The sequence below is a fragment of the Columba livia genome, chromosome 1 (assembly GCF_036013475.1).
Source record: "Columba livia isolate bColLiv1 breed racing homer chromosome 1, bColLiv1.pat.W.v2, whole genome shotgun sequence".
NCBI classification, from domain to species: Eukaryota; Metazoa; Chordata; class Aves; order Columbiformes; family Columbidae; genus Columba; species Columba livia.
Genome location: NC_088602.1, coordinates 32,443,182 through 32,464,485, shown reverse-complemented (window position 1 = coordinate 32,464,485; position 21,304 = coordinate 32,443,182). Strand labels below are relative to the sequence as shown.

Genomic DNA, 21,304 nt, shown 5'->3' with positions numbered 1-21,304 from the left:
AAGAGTGGGGTTATTTTGTTATTGACACAAATGTTTTGCTGTGGTAGAGTTTGGGACAGAGCTGCAGCCCAGAGGGAGCAGGGCTGGCTGCGGGGCGGGAGGTGGCCCCGCGCCATCACCACGGTTGTCGTTGCAGTCCCTGCCTCCGCCGCCTCCGGAGGAGGCTTCGGGGAATGGCGGGGGCGAGCCCGCTGCCAGCCCCGCCTTTTCTCCAGGCTGCCCGGCGGCGTCCCCGGGCGCGGAGCGGGGGGGCGGCGGGGCCGGCTCTGTCCGGAGCATCCGCACGGTGGCCATGCCGCAGCCGCCCGCGCTCCTCCCCGCCGCATGGGGGCGCTATCCCAACCAGTCCCCGCTCTCCCCACTTCCGCTTCTCGCTGACGCACTTCTCCTCCCCACCAATGACGCTGCTGCCACGCGACGCGGGGCGGCTCGCGCTGTGCCTCCCCCGGAAGCGCCGCCGTGCTCTCCAGCGTTCCGTTCCGCCCCGCTCCCCCCGGCCCGGCCGCCGCTGCCCCAGCATGGCGGAGCCGCCGCCCGCCGAGCCGGCGGGCAGGGAGCTGCGGGACCGCCTCAGCCTGTGGGACCGCCGCCCGCAGCCCGCCGCGCCGCTCAGCGACCGCCAGACCGACTCCGTGCTGGAGCTGAAAGCGGCGGCCGAGAACCTGCCGGTGCCGCCCGAGGTGAGGCGGCGGCGCTGCCCGGGCCGCAGGGAGGGAGGGCGGGCGGGCGAGAGACAGGCGCCGCGGTGCCACGTCGCCGGGGGTGGCGGCCCGGCCCGGCCCGGCCGGCTGTGGCCTGCGGGGCCGCCGCCCTCCCGGTGCTCACAGGGTTTGCGCTCCAGAGGGGGCTCGGCCGGCTGCGCTCACAGCCGCCTGCCCAGCCCGGCGCCCCGTTTCGCCTCCCCCGAGAGGGCTCGCTTGTCCCTCAGCCTTGGCACCGCCCGTCCCGGCTGGCGGGGGTTTATGGGCAGCCGGGGCTGCTGCACTCTTGAAATCTGCTGGGCTTTCACCGGCTGTCCCTGCTACTTCTCTCAGTTCGTCGGAGTTTGTCCTATTAAAATTGAGAGTTGTAGTCGTGGAGCTACATGGTTTAGGTCCTCTTAATTCGATCCTGGTCAGCTCATAGCTGCTGGCACCAATGTTATTTCCTGGTACAACTCATAGATCATTCAGCGAGGTGTATGAAGCCAGAAATAGTGGTAAAAAGCCTAATAAACTGTCATTACCATGGAAGATGTGGTCTCCCATCCAGTTATAAGATATCAAACTCTTGACAAGATGATTATTTATGAATGCTTCCTTGTCTGCAAAGGGAAGGGGAACAAAAAGTTTGCATTCCATAACTGTGCTTTTCATGAGAGGTTTTGTATTTGAACAGAATGGTAGCGTGAGATATAGTGTCCTAAAAATCAAAAAAGTTCCTCTCAGCAAGCATCTGAAAGGTCAAAATAACAAAGGGGAGGGGATGAAGCAACTCCTTTCCGAAATGCACCTGTTGCATTTTGTGCTTCCTGATTTCTTTTTTTTTTGTGTGTGTAAGCTGTATGCCACTGTATTAAAGTAAATACTGGCAGGCATCCAAAATGATTGTAGAAGGAAGTGCTGCTATCGGAGGATCTTCCTATGGATCTAAACCAGCTTTGCAACAAGGCAGGTACCGTATTTGCCAGTCAGGACAATGGGGTTGCTGAGACATTGAGGACTTCAGCTGGTCGTGGCTCCTGCTGCCGTGGATTGGGACGATGACGACTCAGCTCTTCTGATCGACTCATCTTTTCCTCAGTAGTCATGAGAGGAAACCCTGATTCCCCAGCAAGGGCCCTGCCTGTTTTGGAAAGATATGTGGAAGTTGGAACAAAAAAGGTCAATCTGTGCTTTCTCAGATATCTGAGAGAACAGATACCAACAGTTCATTCTTTGCCAGACTAATATTGCAAGGCAATTAATATTGTACTGAGTGAGTAATTTTCTAGAGGGACACCAGTTTATTTTTAAGTAGTGTTTTCTGTTTTTATGGTACTGATATTCTTATCAATAGAAAATATACTGTGCTTATCAAGTGAATTAGAAAGGGTATTATGGTAATGAAGAGTATATAATAATATTTGTTTTCTTGAATTAATTTTTGTATAAGCTAATTAATATTCTCCAGTCATACTTGAGCACAACTTCTCTCAAGTTACTTTTTTCTGTGTTTTTGTTGCTTAAAAAAAATGTGGCCAGTAATTCCCATCCTTTTCTTCTAAAAAGGCCTTCCTTTTTAGCTTGACTTCTTCATTGAAAAGCATTTGAGAGAGTATGAAACACTATTTCCTGAATAAATTCTGGCAGTGTAAAGGCTTGAGTTTTCTCTAAATATCTTGCAAAAAAATCTGACAATTTCTGTGCAGTGGTGCTGCCGTGTAGTGTAGACAATACTGGTATTTATTTCTGCTTCTGCATGTGTTCTGAATTCTTATGTTCTCAGATAACTTTTCTAGTGCATTTCTCTGAGTACAGAACCAGTTAAATTGGAAATTAAATTATAGCTCGTCAGTATGTCAGGTACATGTACATTCAGTTTCCATTCTTACACAAATGTGTACTTATATAAAAAGTTGTATAATATTTTTTGATTCTAATAAAAAATAGGTGTTCCTTAATATATAGATGTGGTAGTTGTTGGTGTGTTATCATATTGATGGATAAAATGTCCATTGTATTTGTGTCTTCAAAAGTAGCCGCCTGTAATTTTCTCAGGTTGATGCTTTGGATTGTGTTATTGTAGTTGACTTGAATATACTAATTATTAGTAAGTTGTCTAACTAAAGTTTTGTGGGTTTTTTTGAGCAGCTGCCAATTGAAGATCTGTGCAGCCTAACGTCCCAGTCACTAAGTGTTATGCTGACAGCTGCGGTGCCAGAATCCACAGAGGACGTCCTCCTGAAAGGATTTGCCACCCTGGGGATGGAGGATGAAAGAATTGAAACAGCCCAGCAGGTAAGTGGCACCGAGTGAACTCCAAGTTGCAGTAATATTCTTCAGAGAATTCTGTGAGTTTCTGTGTCTTTTGCCTGGCTTTTGGTGAGTGCGTTAAAATTTTTGGGGCATTTTCCAGATGCGTGAAGAAACTTGGGGGAAAAAAAAATCATTGAAGTCTTAGCTCTTAAGTGACGGATCCTTTTCTCATTTTGGGTGGAGTCTTATGTGAGAGTAAGGCACCCCTTCAGTAAGGTGGCGTTGCTCATAATATAGAAGAATGTCATGCCTCCTCTCCCCCTTTTTAATGTGACAGCCTTGTTCTTGTGCAAATAAAAACAGATGAAATTCAGTCTTTCCCATTTTAATTTAGTGGAGGAATGGAATATTTCAGTTTGAAGGCACCTACAATGAGCAGCTATAGTTTGTTTCCTTGATTAATAATTTAGTTCTGAAACACCTCTTTTTAACAAAAGCTCATCTTAATTTCATAACCTGATTTCTTTTTTTTCTATTGATTGCATGTGATATCTGTGTTTTTCACACTATAAAATCTCTTGTAGTTCTTCTCCTGGTTTGCTCAGGTACAAACACAGATGGATCAAGATGAAGGTGCCAAGTACAGGTACGTGTTCTCCCTTGGTTCCTTTCACTGTAAGCATGCTAAACCTCGAAGGACTTCATCTTGTCCCTGTAATGTTATTGTGCATTTGTATTCAGCTAGTGGGGAATGGGGGCATGTGTCAGAACAGCTGCAGCTTTCTGGGGCAATGTGCCCCTCTCCCATCCCAAAGGCTATTGCACGTGTTGCAGGGCAGCTAAAAGGGACACAGATTTCATTCTGAACTGCAGAGTATAGTAAGAAAGATCTAATTAATTTTTGGCTTATAGACAGGGGTGTAGACAAAGGCAGTCTGAGAGTTTTTATATGCCTTTTCAACTGCTGCTGCTATTGAAATGGCATCCTCTGAGGGTGAGACTGTGTAAGCAGGTGTGGCTGCTGGTCATTTCTGCTGTCACCATTTGGCTCACCAGCGACTGCAGCTGTGACTTTGTATCCGCATTCCCTGCATTCCGGGACACTTTGCTCAGCTCCAGTTTGGAGACTTGTCATTCTCATCTATTTTTGTCTGACTTCTCCATCATGTCCAGGAGAACCCCTTCCCACTGCCTTTCCCAGTTACTCCTCAAGAGTCTGAAGTACAGCTGAATGGCTTAGCCAAATCTGCTGATGGCTTTTATGGAAACTGGCTTGTGTCTTGAGGCTTTACAAACTTGCCCTTGGCCACAGAGAGATGCTGCTGTATTCCCCTCTGCTGTTTTTCTCTGCTTTTCTTTGGTCTGCCTCTTCCCCTCTTGCTCTCACGTTTGCGGATTTGACAATTCTTAAAATGAGAGATTTAGGCATATACTAAGACCGTGCTCAGATCATTAAGAACCTAAGGAGAGCAGCATCTTGGCACTTTGTCAGCTGACATGTTCATAATAGCGCACACAGGTACTTAAGTGTGCCATGGATGCAGGGTGGTTTGTAGGGTGGCCAATGTGGAATTGATTGCAGGAGGCCAGAGGAGAAGGAGGAAAACTAGTAAGTTCTTTGCCTGTTGTACACAACTGCAGAGAATTATGATTTTACTTGCTGCTTTTTATGTGGTAAAGCAGAGCTCAGAAGTTTTAGTTGACATCCAAGAGTAATTGATTTTAAGTGATGTTTTAGTCAAGCTGAATGCTTGACATATGTTTAGTGATCATTTGTGAGCCTTAGAGAAACTGAATCTGTTGCATTTAAGCCTCTTAAAATACTCACAGTAAGTTTTGAATCCTCTGGATAATTTCAACTACTTTAAGAGAGTAAAAGTAATTTCTAAATGGAAGCTGAAAATCGTATGGAAGTGACCCAAATTAGCACCTCTGTTGGAATAAAGGCAGGTAGAATTTGGCTGCTAGCAGTAGCCTGCAGTAGTTGCCATGTTTGTGTTGTGCATTTAGACAGTATTAGCGTGCTCTAGACCATGGGTGTCAAACTCGTTTTCACCGCTGGCCATGTCAGCCTCACAGTTGCCTTCAAAGGGCCGAGTGTAATTTTAGGACTGTATAAATGTTGGAGTAGTTAGGAGTTAGTAGTTAGGAGTTAGTAGTTAGGAGTAGCCCCTGGTGAAAATGAGTTTGACACCCCAGCTCTGTGGTGCATGCTGCTGCTTTTTGGGTAGGCTTGCGATGAGGAATGTCGAGGAAGTGGAGTTACTGCAGTCACCATTCCAAACCCTTTAGTTGTTATTTCTGCGGGTCACAAGACATCTGTTTATCGTGCGCTCCTACTTGGTGCGAGTGGTCTTTTATTCCTGGAGAGGGAAAGGTGGTGGCAGTGTCCGTGCAGGCAGCCGAATTTGCAAATATGGAAAGTGAAATTTTACTTCTGTTATCTGTCGATTCTCTTTTTCTAGACAGATGAGGGATTACTTGTCTGGGTTTCAGGAGCAATGTGATGCTATCTTGAATGATGTGAATAGTGCCCTTCAACACCTGGAGTCACTGCAAAAACAGTATCTTTTTGTGTCCACGAAGACAGGAACGCTGCATGAGGCCTGTGAACAACTTTTGAAAGAGCAGGTAATCTTTAATAGGAGGATTACTGGAAATTCCTAAGGTGCCATAAATGAAAGTTTATTTTTATTAGGCTGGGAAAACCTGTGAGCTGTGGCGATGATCCCACCATTTACTTTGGGACCTCATTTTTGGTGTGTTCACTTGCAGTTAGGGTGTCAGGCTCTGCACAGTAAAATGTCTATTTTGTGTTGATGTGCACTTTCATCAGGATAGCTAGCTGAGCGGATCTTTTGAACACTTGCCTGACAAGTGCAACGTGTATTGAAATTAATAATTTATATCACTTACGGAAGTATTTTGAGCTGGTTATTGTAAAAAGAAAGATTTTTTTTTATAAGTGATGAGATTATTTCCCAGATACTTTCTTTCTCCTCATGAGCTGTTCCAACAGTGGCATAATGAACATGACTTTTTAGGATGACTGTATAAGGGAGAACTGTTAAAGGCTTCAACCCCCAAATACAGTATTTCTACAGTTCTCTGTAATACTGATGGCAGCACTGCTATTTGTGTGCAATAGTACCTGTGGAATGCTGACAAACCTGTAGAATATATGTTTTTAAGTAGACTACTGAGAGTAACGTGTCTTTTGCTGGTAAGAGAGCACTGCTGCATTTGCACCTTTTGTTGTACTTAGTTGCAAGTTATCTAGAGCTAGTTAACACCGGTGTGTGCTGAGAGCTGAAAGGGAGGCTGAATGATTTTGTGTGTGTGTGTGTGTATAAAAATATATATTTAAACTACTTGCTAGGTTGCTGATTTTCTTTTATTTATTGATTTTTAACAGTCAGAACTTGTTGACCTGGCTGAAAACATCCAGCAGAAACTTTCTTATTTTAACGAGCTGGAAAACATCAACACAGTAAGTATTATTTCAATAATAGTCTTAGAAAATGGAAGTATACCGATCTTTTGAACTCAGTTGCCAACGCTAAGTTACTCAGGTTCCTTATAATGATGCTTTGTCTTGTTTTCCAAAGAAATTGAATTCCCCAACACTATCTGTGAACAGTGAAGGATTCATTCCCATGCTGGCTAAGCTTGATGATTGTATTGCCTATATTTCATCTCATGTAAGTAATTCTGTGTTGTTTTTAGTGAAATCTTTATAGTTTCAAAACTATGTATTCACACTGGTTTTGTGGTGTGGTTTTTTTTTTCTATAAAATGTTCTTTGCCAAATACAGTAAGAAAGCAAAGATGAGAGTTTATAAACTTAAGAAACTCTCACTGAATATACTTAATATTCTGCTTAATTTTTATAGAATGCTTTTAGTTTGTGCTCACTAGCATTTCTAGCTAGTAAAAGAGTATTTTAAGTTTTGATAAATTTTCAACTCTCTTATTGTTCATATTTAAAATGGATTTTTTTATTTCTTTCAGCCAAATTTTAAAGACTATCCTGTATATTTGATTAAGTTTAAACAATGCCTTTCCAAAGCTATGCACCTTATCAAGACATACACTGTGAATACACTACAGAACCTCACAAGCCAGTTAATGAAAAGGGTAAGGTGAATCAGTGGTAACTTGAGCTGTACTGAAATGTCTGTTATAACAGTATTCAGTTTTCTTCTCTTTTTTTTGAAGGTGGGAGGTGTCAGGAGTTTTGTGTGAAAATAGGTCAGTCCTGTACTGTGGTGTTTGTGTAGATTGTCCAAGTTTCAGTCGAATCTGACAGAGTAGGGGATACTTGAAGAATGAATATGGGAGCTTTGTGTCGTAGGGAGAAAACTGTTAAAGCACAACAACTCTGAGTTCATGATGTGACTCTTTCAGTATTATATTCTAGGGAGTAGTTTTGAGTGTTCTTGCTCATCTAAATATTTCTTTTTGATAAATCTGCACTGCTTGGTGTAGCTGCAGAGAATAACTGTGGCAGGTTCCTACTGGTTTTGGCAGTATCTGTTGGTTAGTTTCAAAGTGTTGTCAGCAACGTTTGAGAGTCACAGGGAAGAGTTAGGTCTTCTACTCCTTCTCACTCTGGTGGGATTTAGGTATAAAGGTGAGTAGGGAGTTTTTCTGATCTCATTAAAATGTTAATAATCTTGTGCTGCAATATTTGGGCAGAGGAGAGGGGAATGTCTCTTTCTACCCATTTTCTTTCTCCAGTTAATTGTTGTATGCCTTGTGTTCAGTCTGTTTACAGTCACACTTGGTGTCATGAGAGATAACCAGTGAAATTGTCAGTTCTCAATTCTAGCATCTTTCAGATATCAAGAAATCTTGGTTAAGGATGATTGAACATTTTTTGTATTTGGTACAACAGTACTTTTTATTTTGAAAAAGTATTGTATCTTGTTTTGATGTCAATGGACTGCCATGACCGAGCTGAATTCAGACAGAATTGACCATCTCTGATGATAAACATGTCTACAGAAAGAAGTGAAACCTCATTTCTGGATTTGAATTGCAGCTTAGCAGTTTTAAGTCAGGTAGGGGACCTCTTTTAGGAGTCACATGGCATCCTTCTTTCCAGCTACATGGGGGGATTTATGGATGTTTTGCGTATTTTTCTGGAACATAAAATGTCTGTTTCTGCTAGAAGTGCAGTACTGGGCCAGTGGTCTTGTGATCGAGTGTTGAGATGTCCTATTGGAAGACAACAAGAGGTCTTATTAGGACTGGAAAGGGGCTCATGAGATCTGAATGTTCTTTGTTACTCCTCATGTGTGAGTGAGTGGGGATTTTGATCTGTGTTTGTAGGATGACCAGGTTGCTCACAGGGATGAAAGTAGGAGGTGTGGAAGGTGGAAGAGTTTTCCCGTCCCCGCCATGTTTCAAGGGAGGGCCATCTGCTTCTCTCTGTCATCACTAGGGATAAGCGTCAGGAAGCCTGATGGCTAAATTGTGTCTCCGCTCTGCTTTGTTAGTGCTATAATTTGTCTAAGTTCAAGTTGTCTGCCTGGCTAAGCTGGGGAGCTGTGGGGGGGACCACCTCAAAACATGACATTCCAGTTGAAGTTTGAATGAGAGCTGAAACTTGGCTTCTCCACCGTGGGACTGGCAGGTAAAAGAGAAATTTTGTTCCATATTAGTACTACAGATTAAGGAACAGCAATCAGTACTACTCTGGTGGATCCAGAGAAAATTGTTGTCTCTGCTGGAGAATGCCATGGTTATTGAAAATGTTACTTTTTGTGTAGAGACTGTTGGTTGAAACTTTTCTTTTGGGTTTCATTCTTCTGTCTGGCTTGTATCCAAGTTCTGAAACAAGTGTGCCTTTCTGGATGGAAAGTGGCAAAGAGCTGTTCCACTGGCAGTGTAAACATACAGAACCAATGCCCAATTTTAGAGCCTAATTATCTCAGCCATTTAATACTAGAAGCCAAATATAGTATTTTCCTTTGTACCTAATTACTCATCTCTTCTTTCAGGATCCTTCAGCTGTGCCAAATTCTGACAACGCCTTCACACTTTTTTATGTAAAATTCAGAGCAGCTGCTCCCAAAGTCAGAGTAAGTAGACTGATAACTAACTGTTAAAAAGGAAGCTATAAAATGGGGTTTGAATTTATTAGTAGTGTGAGTGCAAGGGTTGCATTTTGTGTGAATGTCCAAAGATTGCACATTGTGTCCATGGAAAAATACTGCAAACTGTTTTCCAATTATCAGAAAAAAAATCACTTCTGATAATACTTTTTTCTTTTTATTTGGTAGACTCTTATTGAACAAGTAGAGCAAAGATCTGAAAAAATGCCAGAGTGAGTACTTTTGCATAATTTATTTTTAATAATTTAAAGTTTTGATAAACTTTACTTTTGTTTAGATACTGTTTAACACATTAGTCATTTAAAATGTTTTAAAAATTGAAATTATGTATACTTGAAGAGGGTATTAGAATGAATTTTATGCTTACAAGAAAATGAGCTTCAGGAGGCATTTACTGTTTTTAATTTCTTGGCTAGGTATCAACAAGTTCTCAACGAAATCCATCAATGTTACCTCGACCAGAGGGAGCTTTTGCTTGGTCCAAGTATCGCTAGCACTGTTACAGAATTAACCAGTCAGAACAACAGGGATCATTGTGCTTTGGTATGTAATGGAGTCATGTGTTGTGGGGTTTTTGTTACATTTTGATTCTTCTTTCCCCAAGTAAAATGTGCTTATTTAATTCAGTTGTTTACATGCAGAGCTGTCACTTTTGTTTGTGGTTTTGAATCATTAAGATTTTACTAATATTTTTAAGTAATGCATATTTTGTGGAAAATTATTCTGTACAAACACTGGGTATTTGCAAAAGCATAAAACGTGGTTACTTAAATTTCACCAGAAACAAAAAGGGACGGAAGTTGCACAATGAGCTTTTATTTGGCTAGTAATGTCTTTTCAATCCTTAGTTTTATAGTTGATCTCAATAATAGTGAATTGCACAAAGCTTCAATTTAATTATAGCTGTAGTAGTAATGATAACAGCAACAACAATAATAATAATACAGTATATGATATAATGATATCTGTAATACCTCCTGTGGTACTGATGCAAGGGAAATAACCTAGTGTTTGTATTTCTGTGAATACAGGTACGAAGTGGCTGTGCCTTTATGGTCCATGTATGCCAGGATGAACACCAGCTTTACAATGAGTTCTTCACAAAACCAACACCAAAACTGGAGTAGGTGGTACATGCTGGTTTTGCTTTACTGCACGTTGTATTTTCCGTACTGTGATATAGCAGACATTGTTACATGGCAAATAATATTGAAGTGGTTGGTAAGAACCAGCAAGAAGAAAAACCCTTAATCACTTTGTGCCTCAGAATTGGTTGTTTTGTTTTCTTTTTTCTTCAAGCAAAGCTGATAGCTTACAGTCTCCATGAATAATCTGAGTAATGTAAGTGCTCTGTACATGGTTCGAAAGAGATAAAGACACAGAGTTGCTTTGGCAGTAGCTGTAGAGGTTTACACTGCTACAGCTCTCAGTACAGTTTTTGTACTGCCTCTACGCCAATAGTTTGCACAGTCAGTTGTAGAAGTCCTTTTCATTTACTTAAGTGTAAAATTAAGCTGATGTACTCCCACCATTCTTCATCACGGATTTAATGAGCTGCCCCATGTGCCAGTATGTGGGCTGAATGGAAGGCAGGGTAGTGGACACCTGACAGTGACCATATCTAGAAGAGGGACAGGTTGTTGTCTTCACATGGTAATTGCATTTTAAAGTATTGTGAGTTTTTTTACAACAGATATGTAATATTAGAGCAGTTGCTCCAAGTTGCTGGTATGTTTTAATAATGATATTTAATTTTGAAATTTGGGCAGGTCGTGTTGCCTTGCTATTAAGTTCATAAATAAAGTGTATTCCAATAAATATAACTGAGATGCTAGTTTCAGTGTTGTATTGTCTTAAAATCAAGTGCAGCTTGAGTTGAGTAAGTGTAACCTAGTAAAAATACTGCCCACTACCCTCCTGTCCTCTAAAGCTGAAGGGAAATAAGCACATAAAGCCTCACTAGAAATAAGCCATAGTGCCAGGGTAGTAGCAGTCTTTCACTTCTCTCAGAAATTGAGGTCTCATGTGGGACATGCTCAGGATTTGAGGTGACCTAACTAAATTGGTTTAAGAACCAATTTAGCTATCTTAATGCAAATCCTGAAGCAAACATCCCTGATGGAAATCAGTGTAAAATGTTGTTCAGACAGAAATATTGTCGCTATTGCTCTTTACACAAAGAATGAGAATAGACTTCTGATTATTTTTGAATCTTGATGGAAAGTAGTTACCTCCTTTTTTAAGAACTTGTTCCCATTTTTTGCCTACATCTAAATAAAATATTTTGAGGAAACTGTTTCAGATAGTAACTACTTTATTAGGTACATAATAAAATAGCCTCATTTTTTTCTGAAGTGCTGGGGTGCCATGAGGATACGAGGCAGGTGTCTATGTACAGATAAGAGTTTACCACAAATCTAGCAACGAGTAGAAATCTGAGGTTGAGTGTTGTATTTAATAGTAAGGCTGTTGAAACTTTCTCCTTTTTCTGCTTCTGACATTGAGAGTTACTGTTTTATCAAGTTGTTGCACAGTTGTAGAGTACAACAGAAGAGAAACATTGAAAATGTTATTGTGAGCTTTTTTTGTCCATACTCTTAAAGGAGCTGAAGTGCTCTTGTCAGCCATTCTTCTTGAATTAGAAAAAAAATACACAGTGCAATAAACTCAACAATCCTACCACACTGTAAATACTTAAATATTTTTAGTGTTTATTTTTCCAAGTCTAACTGGGGAATTACTTTATTTTTCCACTGCTGGCACAGCGTTAGTATCTAATCTGTGGTTAGTGAAGGGGGCATTGAGAATGGCAAAAATGTCTGGCATTAATGCTACTGGTGTCTTAACCAAGATATGCATCACTTTGAACAGGATGGAAAAAATAAATCAAAGGAGCATTTCTGATTTTGTGTATTGCACTGATATTTTAACTTCAGTTAGATGGGAAGGTGTGCCCTGCAACATTGGAAGTTGTTACAGAAAAGGTTGCCAAGCTTCTCCTCCTGTGTGCCTCTTTGTGTACTCCTGGTTCTAATGAACTATTGAGTATTTGGAATCAGATGAGTCTTTTCCCAAGGGGAAATTGAGGGTGTGATTCTGAGCTCAGCAGCAGCATTTCTTTACATAGAAGCCAGGTAAATTAGTTTGCACTACTTTCCCTTTGTCACAGGCTGAATTGTTGGCTGCTTTTTTTTTGTTGTTGTTGTTTGATTGGTTGGGTTTTTTTGTACTTAAAAAGATTTAATTCAAAACTGTACCACCATTCAAGCAGTTGGTACCCTACTTCTCTTAAAAGACTTTGCAGGAAATTAGGGGTTCATGTTTTAAACAGTTGTTTCTCAAGTCTTCTATGATACCATGTTGCATTATTTTCTCACTCTATTTCTAAAAATCTTTGTCGTAAAATAATCTATGTTTGTGATAAAAGTGTATTTTGGCATTTCAGGATCCTGAAAGTGTTTTGCTTTGCTTTATTTTTTTTCTTCATAGTGAACTCTTGGAGAAGCTGTGTCTTTCATTGTATGATGTCCTGAGGCCAATGATCATCCATGTCATTCACTTAGAGACCCTTTCTGAGCTCTGCGGGATTCTCAAAAATGAGATGCTTGAAGATCACGTACAGAACAATGGTAACTCATGGATGGAATGTGATAGTTTTTAACTGTCTTCTAAACTGGTAAAGGTATTAAATTGCGTAGACAAAATTCCTAGTGGTTTTTTTTCCTTTCTTTCTAATGGGTCTTGAACATGTCGAAGATGAGGTAAAGTTATTTTAAATAAATAATATTTTTTCACTTATAATAGAAAGGTCTGTATTTATGGGTCTGTGTATATCTTCATTTAAATTAATATACTGATGTTGTATAGTCCTATTTTCTCTAGCTTGTACAAATGCAAGCAGGCATCCACACAGTGTGTATACATGCGCCAGGATCGATTTAAATGAACTTTTAGAATGATTGAATTGCTTCATTTGGCACTCCTAGTGCATCATCCATGTAGAGCTTTCTGCGTACATGATGATAAAACAAAGGAATGCAAACATAATTTTTCTGTTCTCCTCAATATAGTGTTTCCCAGACTAGAAATTATAATTTCAGCAGAGGAGTTATGTAGCTGGTAGAGATTTTTGAGTTTTGGAATTGTTCAGAGCTCATAGTGTCATAGTAGTGAGCTGTCCCTCAGGAAGAAAACCCGGTATCTCATTTCTTTAGTATGACCAATGTGTAATGGAATAATTTCATAGTCTTAACTTTGCACCATGTGTTAAACAGAAGTCATACTAGGTAGCTGGTGGATAACACAGCATAATTCTTTGCCTCTGAAACTGGGCCAACATCATGAAGTATTACTCATTTTCCTGGAAGTAGAATTCTGACACTGTTGGAAATGAGGAAAAAAATGGTGACAACATCTTTTGGCTAATCTTAAGTGACTTTCTAATACTTAAACTCAGGCTGATACAAGAGTTCTTAAGTTGGCTGTGAACTGCTCTGGATCATCTCTTGTGGTAGGCAGGTAGATGAGTGAGCTTGTCAGATCCTGACAGTTTTACTGCGGGCATTGGCTGTGATAGAACCAAAGCATGTTGGTTTGGTGTCCGGGCAGAAACGCCACTCGACCTATCCAGGTCTCAAATGATCAGAGTGCTTAATTCTAATGTAGTGTTTGATGTTAGCGGTGTAAAATCTCATTTTCACAATCTAATGAGAATTTAGGGAGCTGAAGCAACTGCAATACACAGTTCAGTAATTCTTTGTTTGTCACAAATTTGCCTGCCCCTGTTCCAAAATGTGGTTTGACTTCATCTGCAGCAAGCCAGTTTTATGGTGGTTCTGTATGTGATCCTTCAAACTCTTGTGCTGTAAGCTTGTTTATAATTAAATCTGTGCTTTTTTTTTAATCTTTGTCAGCTGAACAACTGGGTGCATTTGCAGCTGGTGTCAAGCAGATGTTAGAAGATGTACAAGAACGTCTTGTCTATAGGACGCATATTTACATTCAGACTGATATCACAGGCTACAAGCCTGCTCCGGGCGATCTTGCGTATCCTGACAAGTTGGAAATGATGGAGGTATAGTGTCAGCTTTTTTATTGTCCTTGATTGCTTTTCTTTTTAAATGCAGCTTATACAGTTGTGCAGTATAGTGCTTGGCAGATGGGGTTTTCCAGTTCTTAGGTGCATTTAGTGTGACTGGCGCTATCAAATTGGTACCTGCTGGTCAAATTACGACCCTAAACTAGATGTCAGAGAACACTTTATGTCAAACTTTGTAAAATTGGCAATAGTTGTCACAGATAAAAGTTTTCTCAACTTGAAGCTTCTAAATTTTCTCTCCTGACAGTAGATTTTTATTTACTTTCGTAAGTAGTAGGTATTACCTATTGTGTTTTCTAGTTGAGCTGGAGTTGAAGAGAAGCTTTAGCCAGGCACACTTAGCTGCAAGTTTGTTTGCAGAATTACCCATCAACTAGTGTTTGGTACCCATATGTGTGCCATGCTCAGACAGTGTGAGGGGAGTCTTGCTTGTACTTTTAGATAATTTAATGTGTTGGCAGTGGTTTCCAGTAGCCTTTTTCAAGTTCTTGTCAGTATTAGCTGTTTTTGTAGTCATTCCAAGCCTTTTCAGTCAATGTTCCTGTTGAAAGGAATCAAACTAGTTCTACTTACTTTAAAGGTTAATACTATATTGATGAAAGATATCAGAATTAAAATATTCACAGGAATAAAAAAATGCCCCATGCCATGCCATTGCATGGAAGAGATTAAGCATAATAAAGACACCCCCCCCAAATAACTGTTGCCATTCACTTTATAATGAGAGGCTGAAGCAGTCAAAGGATTGAGTTGACTAAGAACTGAAATTCCAACATGGACTGTCAAGATCCAGATTTTATTGTTCTATTTTGCTTTCTGTCTATCTACTGGAATAGCTGGTGCTGCTTAGAAAATTGTAGGACTTATTTTCAGCCGACCAGTTGGTGGAGAAGCTGTTGTTTGACTTCAGAATTAGAGCATTACTTATATAAAATGCAGATGCTTTATAGGTATATAAATATATACATATGTTGCTGTGGGCTGGAAGAAATTAACATTGTATAACTGTACCTTATTGTGTTCAGTACTTGCCTGTAAACAGACAAAACACTGAGAGAAACTTCTTGGTACTGAACTCACATTGCTATAATCTCCTCTTTATACATGTCTAAAGTTTTTATTGTGTTACAGTTTATACTTTGATGATTATAAGGGACATTCACAGGTGTTTAGGAAAGCATTTACAAATCCTGAAGCTAGTGACTTTGTAGAATACTTGTCCTTCATACTGAAAGTTTAAGGACTAATAAGTTTTTGAAGGAAAAGCAAAAATAGTAATTGAGAAGCTCACCACACAACATGTAGCTAAATGGGATCCCTCCATTCAGAACAACTAGTGATCAGAAGTTTTACCAGTATAACTGTTAGGAGTTTGAGATTTTTTTTTTGATAAAATTGTGTGGATAGAACTGGATAAAACATTGATTGTAAGAACTTTTTAATGTTAGTTATAACTTCTATAGGCAAGCAATGCAGATACTTAGTCTATACAAGGCTTTATTTTTTGACTATGGCCATTCAGTTAGGAAGAAGGAGGGAGTTTTGCAGCTCATTCTAAATCAAGAAATTACGCTGCTCTTCATATGTCTTTGTAAGACTCTAGTTTTTGCCTGGTTTGGGATTCATTTTGCTACTCTATTGCTTTTAAAGCTCAAAACCTTGCTAGTTAGAGAGACATTCAGTCTGAGTAAATGAATTATTAAAATGTTAAAAGCACAGAACAGAAATATTTCTGGTGCTGTTCTGCTCAAATATTAATGCACTTCTTTACCCGTTCTTGCTGCCTCTTGTTGCTTTGGAGCTGACCGAGTAGTGAAAAAGGTTGAAATGTTGAGTAATGTTAGGGGAAAGCTTTTTGTTGAATGCCTGCAGGGAATAAACTAGAGAGGACTTTGGGGCCCTCTGCAAATATCATTTATAGGCATAAAGCCACCACAAAAATTATCTGTGTGAAATCCAAGTGAGTATTGAATTGGGTTTCCCTATTCTGAACTTATCTTTCTAGGTTGCTTCACTGGTTGGTGTTCAGAGATCAGTAAAAACAGGCAAAATGGGAAGAGTAGTGCTTTACACAGTTCTGGGTAACACTTGTGCATCTTAATTTGATACTGAAATGTTTCTGCTACTGTTTTGGAAACGTCTGTCTTTATTTCTTTTAATATCTTTGAAACACTGGACAACTGAGTGTAGCCGTGTCCTTTTGCAATGCTTTTCTCTATTGTAATCAAAACAACATAATGCTGCTCAGATTAAGGAAAACAAACAAAGAAAAAATTTGTGGTATATCTTCCCCTGCAGCAAATTGCACAGAGTTTAAAAGAGGAACAGAAGAAGCTGCCGTCTGAAGCTTCATTTTCAGATGTCCGGCTAGAAGATCCTGAGTCCTGCAACTTAGTTAAATCTGGTATGAAATATATCTCATGTTGTCCAATTGATGCATAAGGTTCATGGAAAATGAGCATTAACTTGAACCATCAGTGAGAAACTTTCATGCATCTTAAAGGATTATTTTTCTAGAGAAATTCATAAGAGATTTTGAGAGGTGAGCTTTGTCTTGGAGTTCTTAATAACTTTATTTTTTTAGAATGAGAAACACATAGATTTTGTTCTTTTTGCAGCGTTTCTTTGTGCTTGCAGTGCCATCCATTCTGCGAAGCAACTATTTTTGTAGCTGACAGCATCTATTGTACTTTGTATAAAATGGAGCTTGTGTATTCTCTACTGCAAAGTAGCCCTACTATCGAGATGTGTACTTGTGTTTGTTAACTGTGCTAAGATGAGAAGCGTGGTTTGGTGTGTCAGGCACATCTCTTAAATGAATACTCTGAGCTCCTAGGAGTGTCTTTGTGCGTGCCTTTACCTAAGAAAGCAACTTCTTCCTTTGAATGTGTTTCCACTTACTGAAACCAGTTAGTAATTTAAAGCTGTTTACAGTAATTCAGAATATAGCCCTTGACTTTTTAAATACGTGACCCATGTGCCTGTAAATTGCAGTGCACTGGAAGCAAATTCTATGAAATGTGACTCTTTTGATGATAGTCATTTGCCCTTCAAATTTTTGTCTAAGGTCCATGAAAAATTTCTCCTTTTATTTTATCATTGTTCATAATGGCACAGTGTTATTTTTCCCAGTGACACCTTTCCCAGCTCTTTGTTAGTTATTTCTTATATTCTTTCTCGCTACCTGGTACTTTTGTGTTTTTGACTTGCAAGGCCTGCAAAGGTCTCTCTGGCTGTTTCTAGCTGGACTCCACAAATCGCATTGAGAGTGGAGTTCGTCTTGCCTCAAGCCAGGTGTGTGGCATTCACAAGTCCTGTAAATCCCACTTGCATTCAGGAGATGGAATGAATCCATGTGGTGTAATTTGAAGATAAATGCCTGAGATAATTGGGATTATTGGCCCTTCCTAGGTGCCTCTCTCCGTTTCAGTGCCCCAGGAGTAGCTGAAGTGACTAACAAGTAGCCCAGGAACCTCAAACTGACAACTGAGATCTTACAGACCTTCTAATTACTGTGACAATAAATTTACTGTTGCAAAAAGCAGAAAGATATTGCTGAATTATTTTCAACGATTCCCACACTGATGACATAAGCATTTCACAAGTGCTTATTCCATCATTAGGTACAAATTTTAAAATTTCACTCTTTTGAATGGTCGCTAATTGGAATTAGAGTTCTGATGCTATTAAATCAGCTGTTTCCCAGTATTTAAGCACAAAATGTAAACAATATAGGACTTCTGTCTGTCAGGTGTTGTGAAAATATATTTGAGCATACAAAATTATTACAAAGGTTATCCAGGAGGACAGCTTTATGTTTACAACCCCCTCATGACAAAGTTGGTTTTGCCATTATTTTTGTCGTTATTAGCATGATCTTTAAACCCTACACATTCTGCAACTGTTTAACCCATGTAGGATTATGTTCTGCAGAAAGGAAAGCCTGAAGAGGTAAAATTGATGGGGTGGAGGTTTTTTGGGGGTTTTTTTTGAGCTTCTCCTGTAGTTCCATGATCACTGACCTTTTTTCCAGTAATTGTTTGACCATTTCGGCTGTTGAGTGTACTGTGTGTGGGGCTGTCACTGGAGACATGCCTTTAAAAAGAACTCATTAAAAGAGGTCGAGCTGGGCCATCACTGAAAGTGAATTCCTGTCTTTCACAGCCATGTGCTCTATACACATCAGAAATCTAATACTGACCTGCTTAGAAGGAAAAACCAAAACCCCAAAACAGCAAAACCCTAACCTGTTTGGGTGCGATAAAATACGTCTTGTTACTGTGGAGTCACTGTAAAGTGCAGTTGAATTGCAGTGTCCTTCTCCTCCGCTGAAAGGACAGATGGCCAAGTTTCTTATGAGCGTATTTTACTTTTAAACAGGTTCGGCAGAATCGCTTAATCCCAGGCACCAGACCACGATTTCACCAGCAGACCTGCACGGAATGTGGTATCCAACAGTCAGAAGGACTCTAGTGTGTCTCTCCAAACTCTACAGATGTATAGACGTATGCAAAAATTTCTTTATCTAATTTTTTAAAGTGAAGTTATGAAGTATGTAGCACAATGTCAAAATATTTAATGTAAATTAGGAATGGACAATTACTGGCCTCTGTTATCTCTTGGTCTCTGTGCTGCTACCGTTATGTAAAACAAGTGAACTGACAAATTTAGGTCATCTTTTCCAAGACAATTTTGTATTTGTAGAATTAGAAAAAAAGCACTGGTTTGTACATTTATTGCTTCTGCTATTGTCTGAAGCTCAAGATACTTATTGCACCAAAGTTGAGGAGTGAATAGGATAAGAAAGAATAGCAAGTCCTGGGTTGGTTATATAGAATGATCTTATTGTTGAAATTACTGGGTGAATGTGTTTCTTGCTGTGTGCTTTGCTTATATTAGACAAGGTGATGTTTCTGCTCTCGAAAATGGTGACTCTACTACTTCTACATTTTGGAAATGTTCTCAAAATCTTTTTTGTGGCACATCTTTTCACTTTCCAAAATGGAGGAGACATTTCCGAAGTTTAATGCAGTAGGAATCTTCATGTTTAACAGAAACAAAAGTGGTGCTTACTGCACAACTATTGTGAGACTTACCCTTTAGAATCTGATGTTTGGCAGTCACCTAGTAGCACAGAAGGCTAATAAGTCTCTGAGAAACGTAATGCAAGTGTGTTTGCTTTTTCTGTACATGTTGTATCTTTATTAGATACATTTAATGCATTTCAATATATGTTTGATAGGTGTTATGTGAAACTGCTACCAAGATACTATTTGCTTAAAAAGAAGCTGGAAAATATTAATACTTTATTGCTTAATATATCAATCTCATTAAAGATAAATGAATATTTGCCCTTGTTTTCAGCTAGACCTTTGGAGAAGAGGTCATTTTTGCGTTGTTTGCAAGGTTGATTTGTAGTGTTATCTGCCCAGTGATTGATTTATTTTTTCACCGAGGTATTCTAGCGGAACTGGTATGCTGTGCCTGCACCCTGTAGATAAAATAAATGAATGAGGTGGTACAGGCAAGTCTTGGAGCCGTCAGCACTGTCAGGTACTATGTTGGAGCGCTGGTGGAGGTGAGCTGTGTTCTTACAGCCAGCTCAGAGCTAGTTGCTGCGGCTTGGTGAGTTGCTCCGTGTCACCTGGGCCATGGCAGCTGTCACAGTTGTTAACCAACCTGGCACAAATGTGAGGTAATTTGAGTTTGCTTGAGGTTAAGCTCACTCGAATGATCTCACATCTATTGCAAGTAAGACTTGCACACAGGAATGGTTTCCCTGACACATGGAGTGTCTGGGCAGGTTACCCAGTCAGCATCATCCGTGCCATTAACTGTGGGTGCATCTGGTGTCACTGACCGTGTCACTACCTGGCTGCAGATTCAGAGCTGGAGGTGGATGGTGTGTGCTTGAGTGTAGATCTGTATCTAGTCTAACTTATACGAAGGCTCCATCCTGTCTGATTGCACTTAGGCAACCTGTTTGTAGCTAATTAATCTACAGTTTTATATGCCAGTAAGCACATCCTCACAATCTGCAACTCTGAAATTCTGCTTTAGCTTTGCTGACACCTCTTTTTTTTGTCTGATTTCCTCATCCTTGCAGAGGGCCGTGTTTCAGGGACTGTCACAAGAGGCTTTATCTGCCTGCATCCACTCGCTGCTGGGAGCTGCTGATTCTATCAGCAAAAACAAGGTCAGAATCTGTGCTTTGGGTATGATTTCTTTTTTTTCCCTCCCCTATTGTGTATATCTAAAGCCATGAAGCAGTTGTTCAGAAATCTGTTGGAATCTTAGTGAAAGCATGTTGCTCTGCCCCCAGAGACCTGATGGATTTGCTAGTTTTACTTACGGTTAATGTGTTATAAAGCAAAGATAGTGATTCACATACTAGTCTATCTGAAAAGGTGGAACACAAATCGTAGCAATTGTGTTTACAGGCTGCTCTAACTCATGTGAATTCAATAAAGTGATACCTAAAGGAAAATTCTGCTAGAAGCCTGTGCTCCCTGTATTTTTCATTTCTTGTTACTCTTTCTCCTTTTCTCTGCCTCCACTGTTTGAGTTTTCAGAAATCTTTTTGAGTATTAAATTCACTGGGAAGATTTGTTAAGTATTCTCTGCTCAGAACTGTCTATAACCAAAAGGTTTGATCTGATGTGTTGCTCAAAATTTGATGCAGTTTCATCACCATTTTAACCTTAAGTGTTACTTTAAGTAGTTGGAGGAGACATTTTTTTTCCTGTCACAGTTCCGTGAATACGAATTCTGTAGTAATTTGCTAATTCCTAACAGCCAGAAAGTGAATTAAAAAACAAAACAGAAGGAAAGCCTTAGCAGGGTAAAATTGTTGGATTTATATAAGCAGTAGATAGTAATGAAAAGAGTTTTAGTTGCTATGGGAAATGAAGAACTGTTTTGAAGTATTTATTTTGAGCGTCCTTTGAAAAATATCTGTTAAATGTGCTATCTTTAAAAAGAAATTCAAACTGATTTTCTTTCAAGCTTGAGCTCGAAGTATTGCAGAGAACGAAAGTGATCCTGCAGCGAGCCCTAGATGGGTTAGGCCTGGACTAGGATCTGTATCACTTTGTTCTTGATTCATGTTAAATTAACACTATCTGGTGAAATCATGCATAGAAGTCTGAAAA

At 39.8% G+C, this 21,304-nt stretch overlaps 1 protein-coding gene across 1 annotated transcript in view; it reads left to right on the top strand.

The window, feature by feature from the left end:
• The first annotated feature begins 158 nt into the window (after positions 1 to 158).
• COG3 (component of oligomeric golgi complex 3) overlaps positions 159 to 21,304 on the top strand; it is a 32,263-nt gene continuing 11,117 nt past the window's right edge. Inside the window, exons 1-16 of the mRNA XM_065054176.1 lie at positions 159 to 680; positions 2,832 to 2,978; positions 3,521 to 3,582; positions 5,402 to 5,567; positions 6,352 to 6,426; positions 6,545 to 6,637; positions 6,948 to 7,073; positions 8,942 to 9,022; positions 9,224 to 9,267; positions 9,472 to 9,598; positions 10,087 to 10,178; positions 12,545 to 12,684; positions 13,969 to 14,129; positions 16,452 to 16,557; positions 18,534 to 18,658; positions 20,260 to 20,349. Coding sequence (XP_064910248.1) covers positions 174 to 680; positions 2,832 to 2,978; positions 3,521 to 3,582; positions 5,402 to 5,567; positions 6,352 to 6,426; positions 6,545 to 6,637; positions 6,948 to 7,073; positions 8,942 to 9,022; positions 9,224 to 9,267; positions 9,472 to 9,598; positions 10,087 to 10,178; positions 12,545 to 12,684; positions 13,969 to 14,129; positions 16,452 to 16,557; positions 18,534 to 18,658; positions 20,260 to 20,349 — 2,142 coding nt within the window. The 5' untranslated portion in view covers positions 159 to 173. The remainder of the gene's footprint in view (positions 681 to 2,831; positions 2,979 to 3,520; positions 3,583 to 5,401; positions 5,568 to 6,351; positions 6,427 to 6,544; positions 6,638 to 6,947; positions 7,074 to 8,941; positions 9,023 to 9,223; positions 9,268 to 9,471; positions 9,599 to 10,086; positions 10,179 to 12,544; positions 12,685 to 13,968; positions 14,130 to 16,451; positions 16,558 to 18,533; positions 18,659 to 20,259; positions 20,350 to 21,304) is intronic.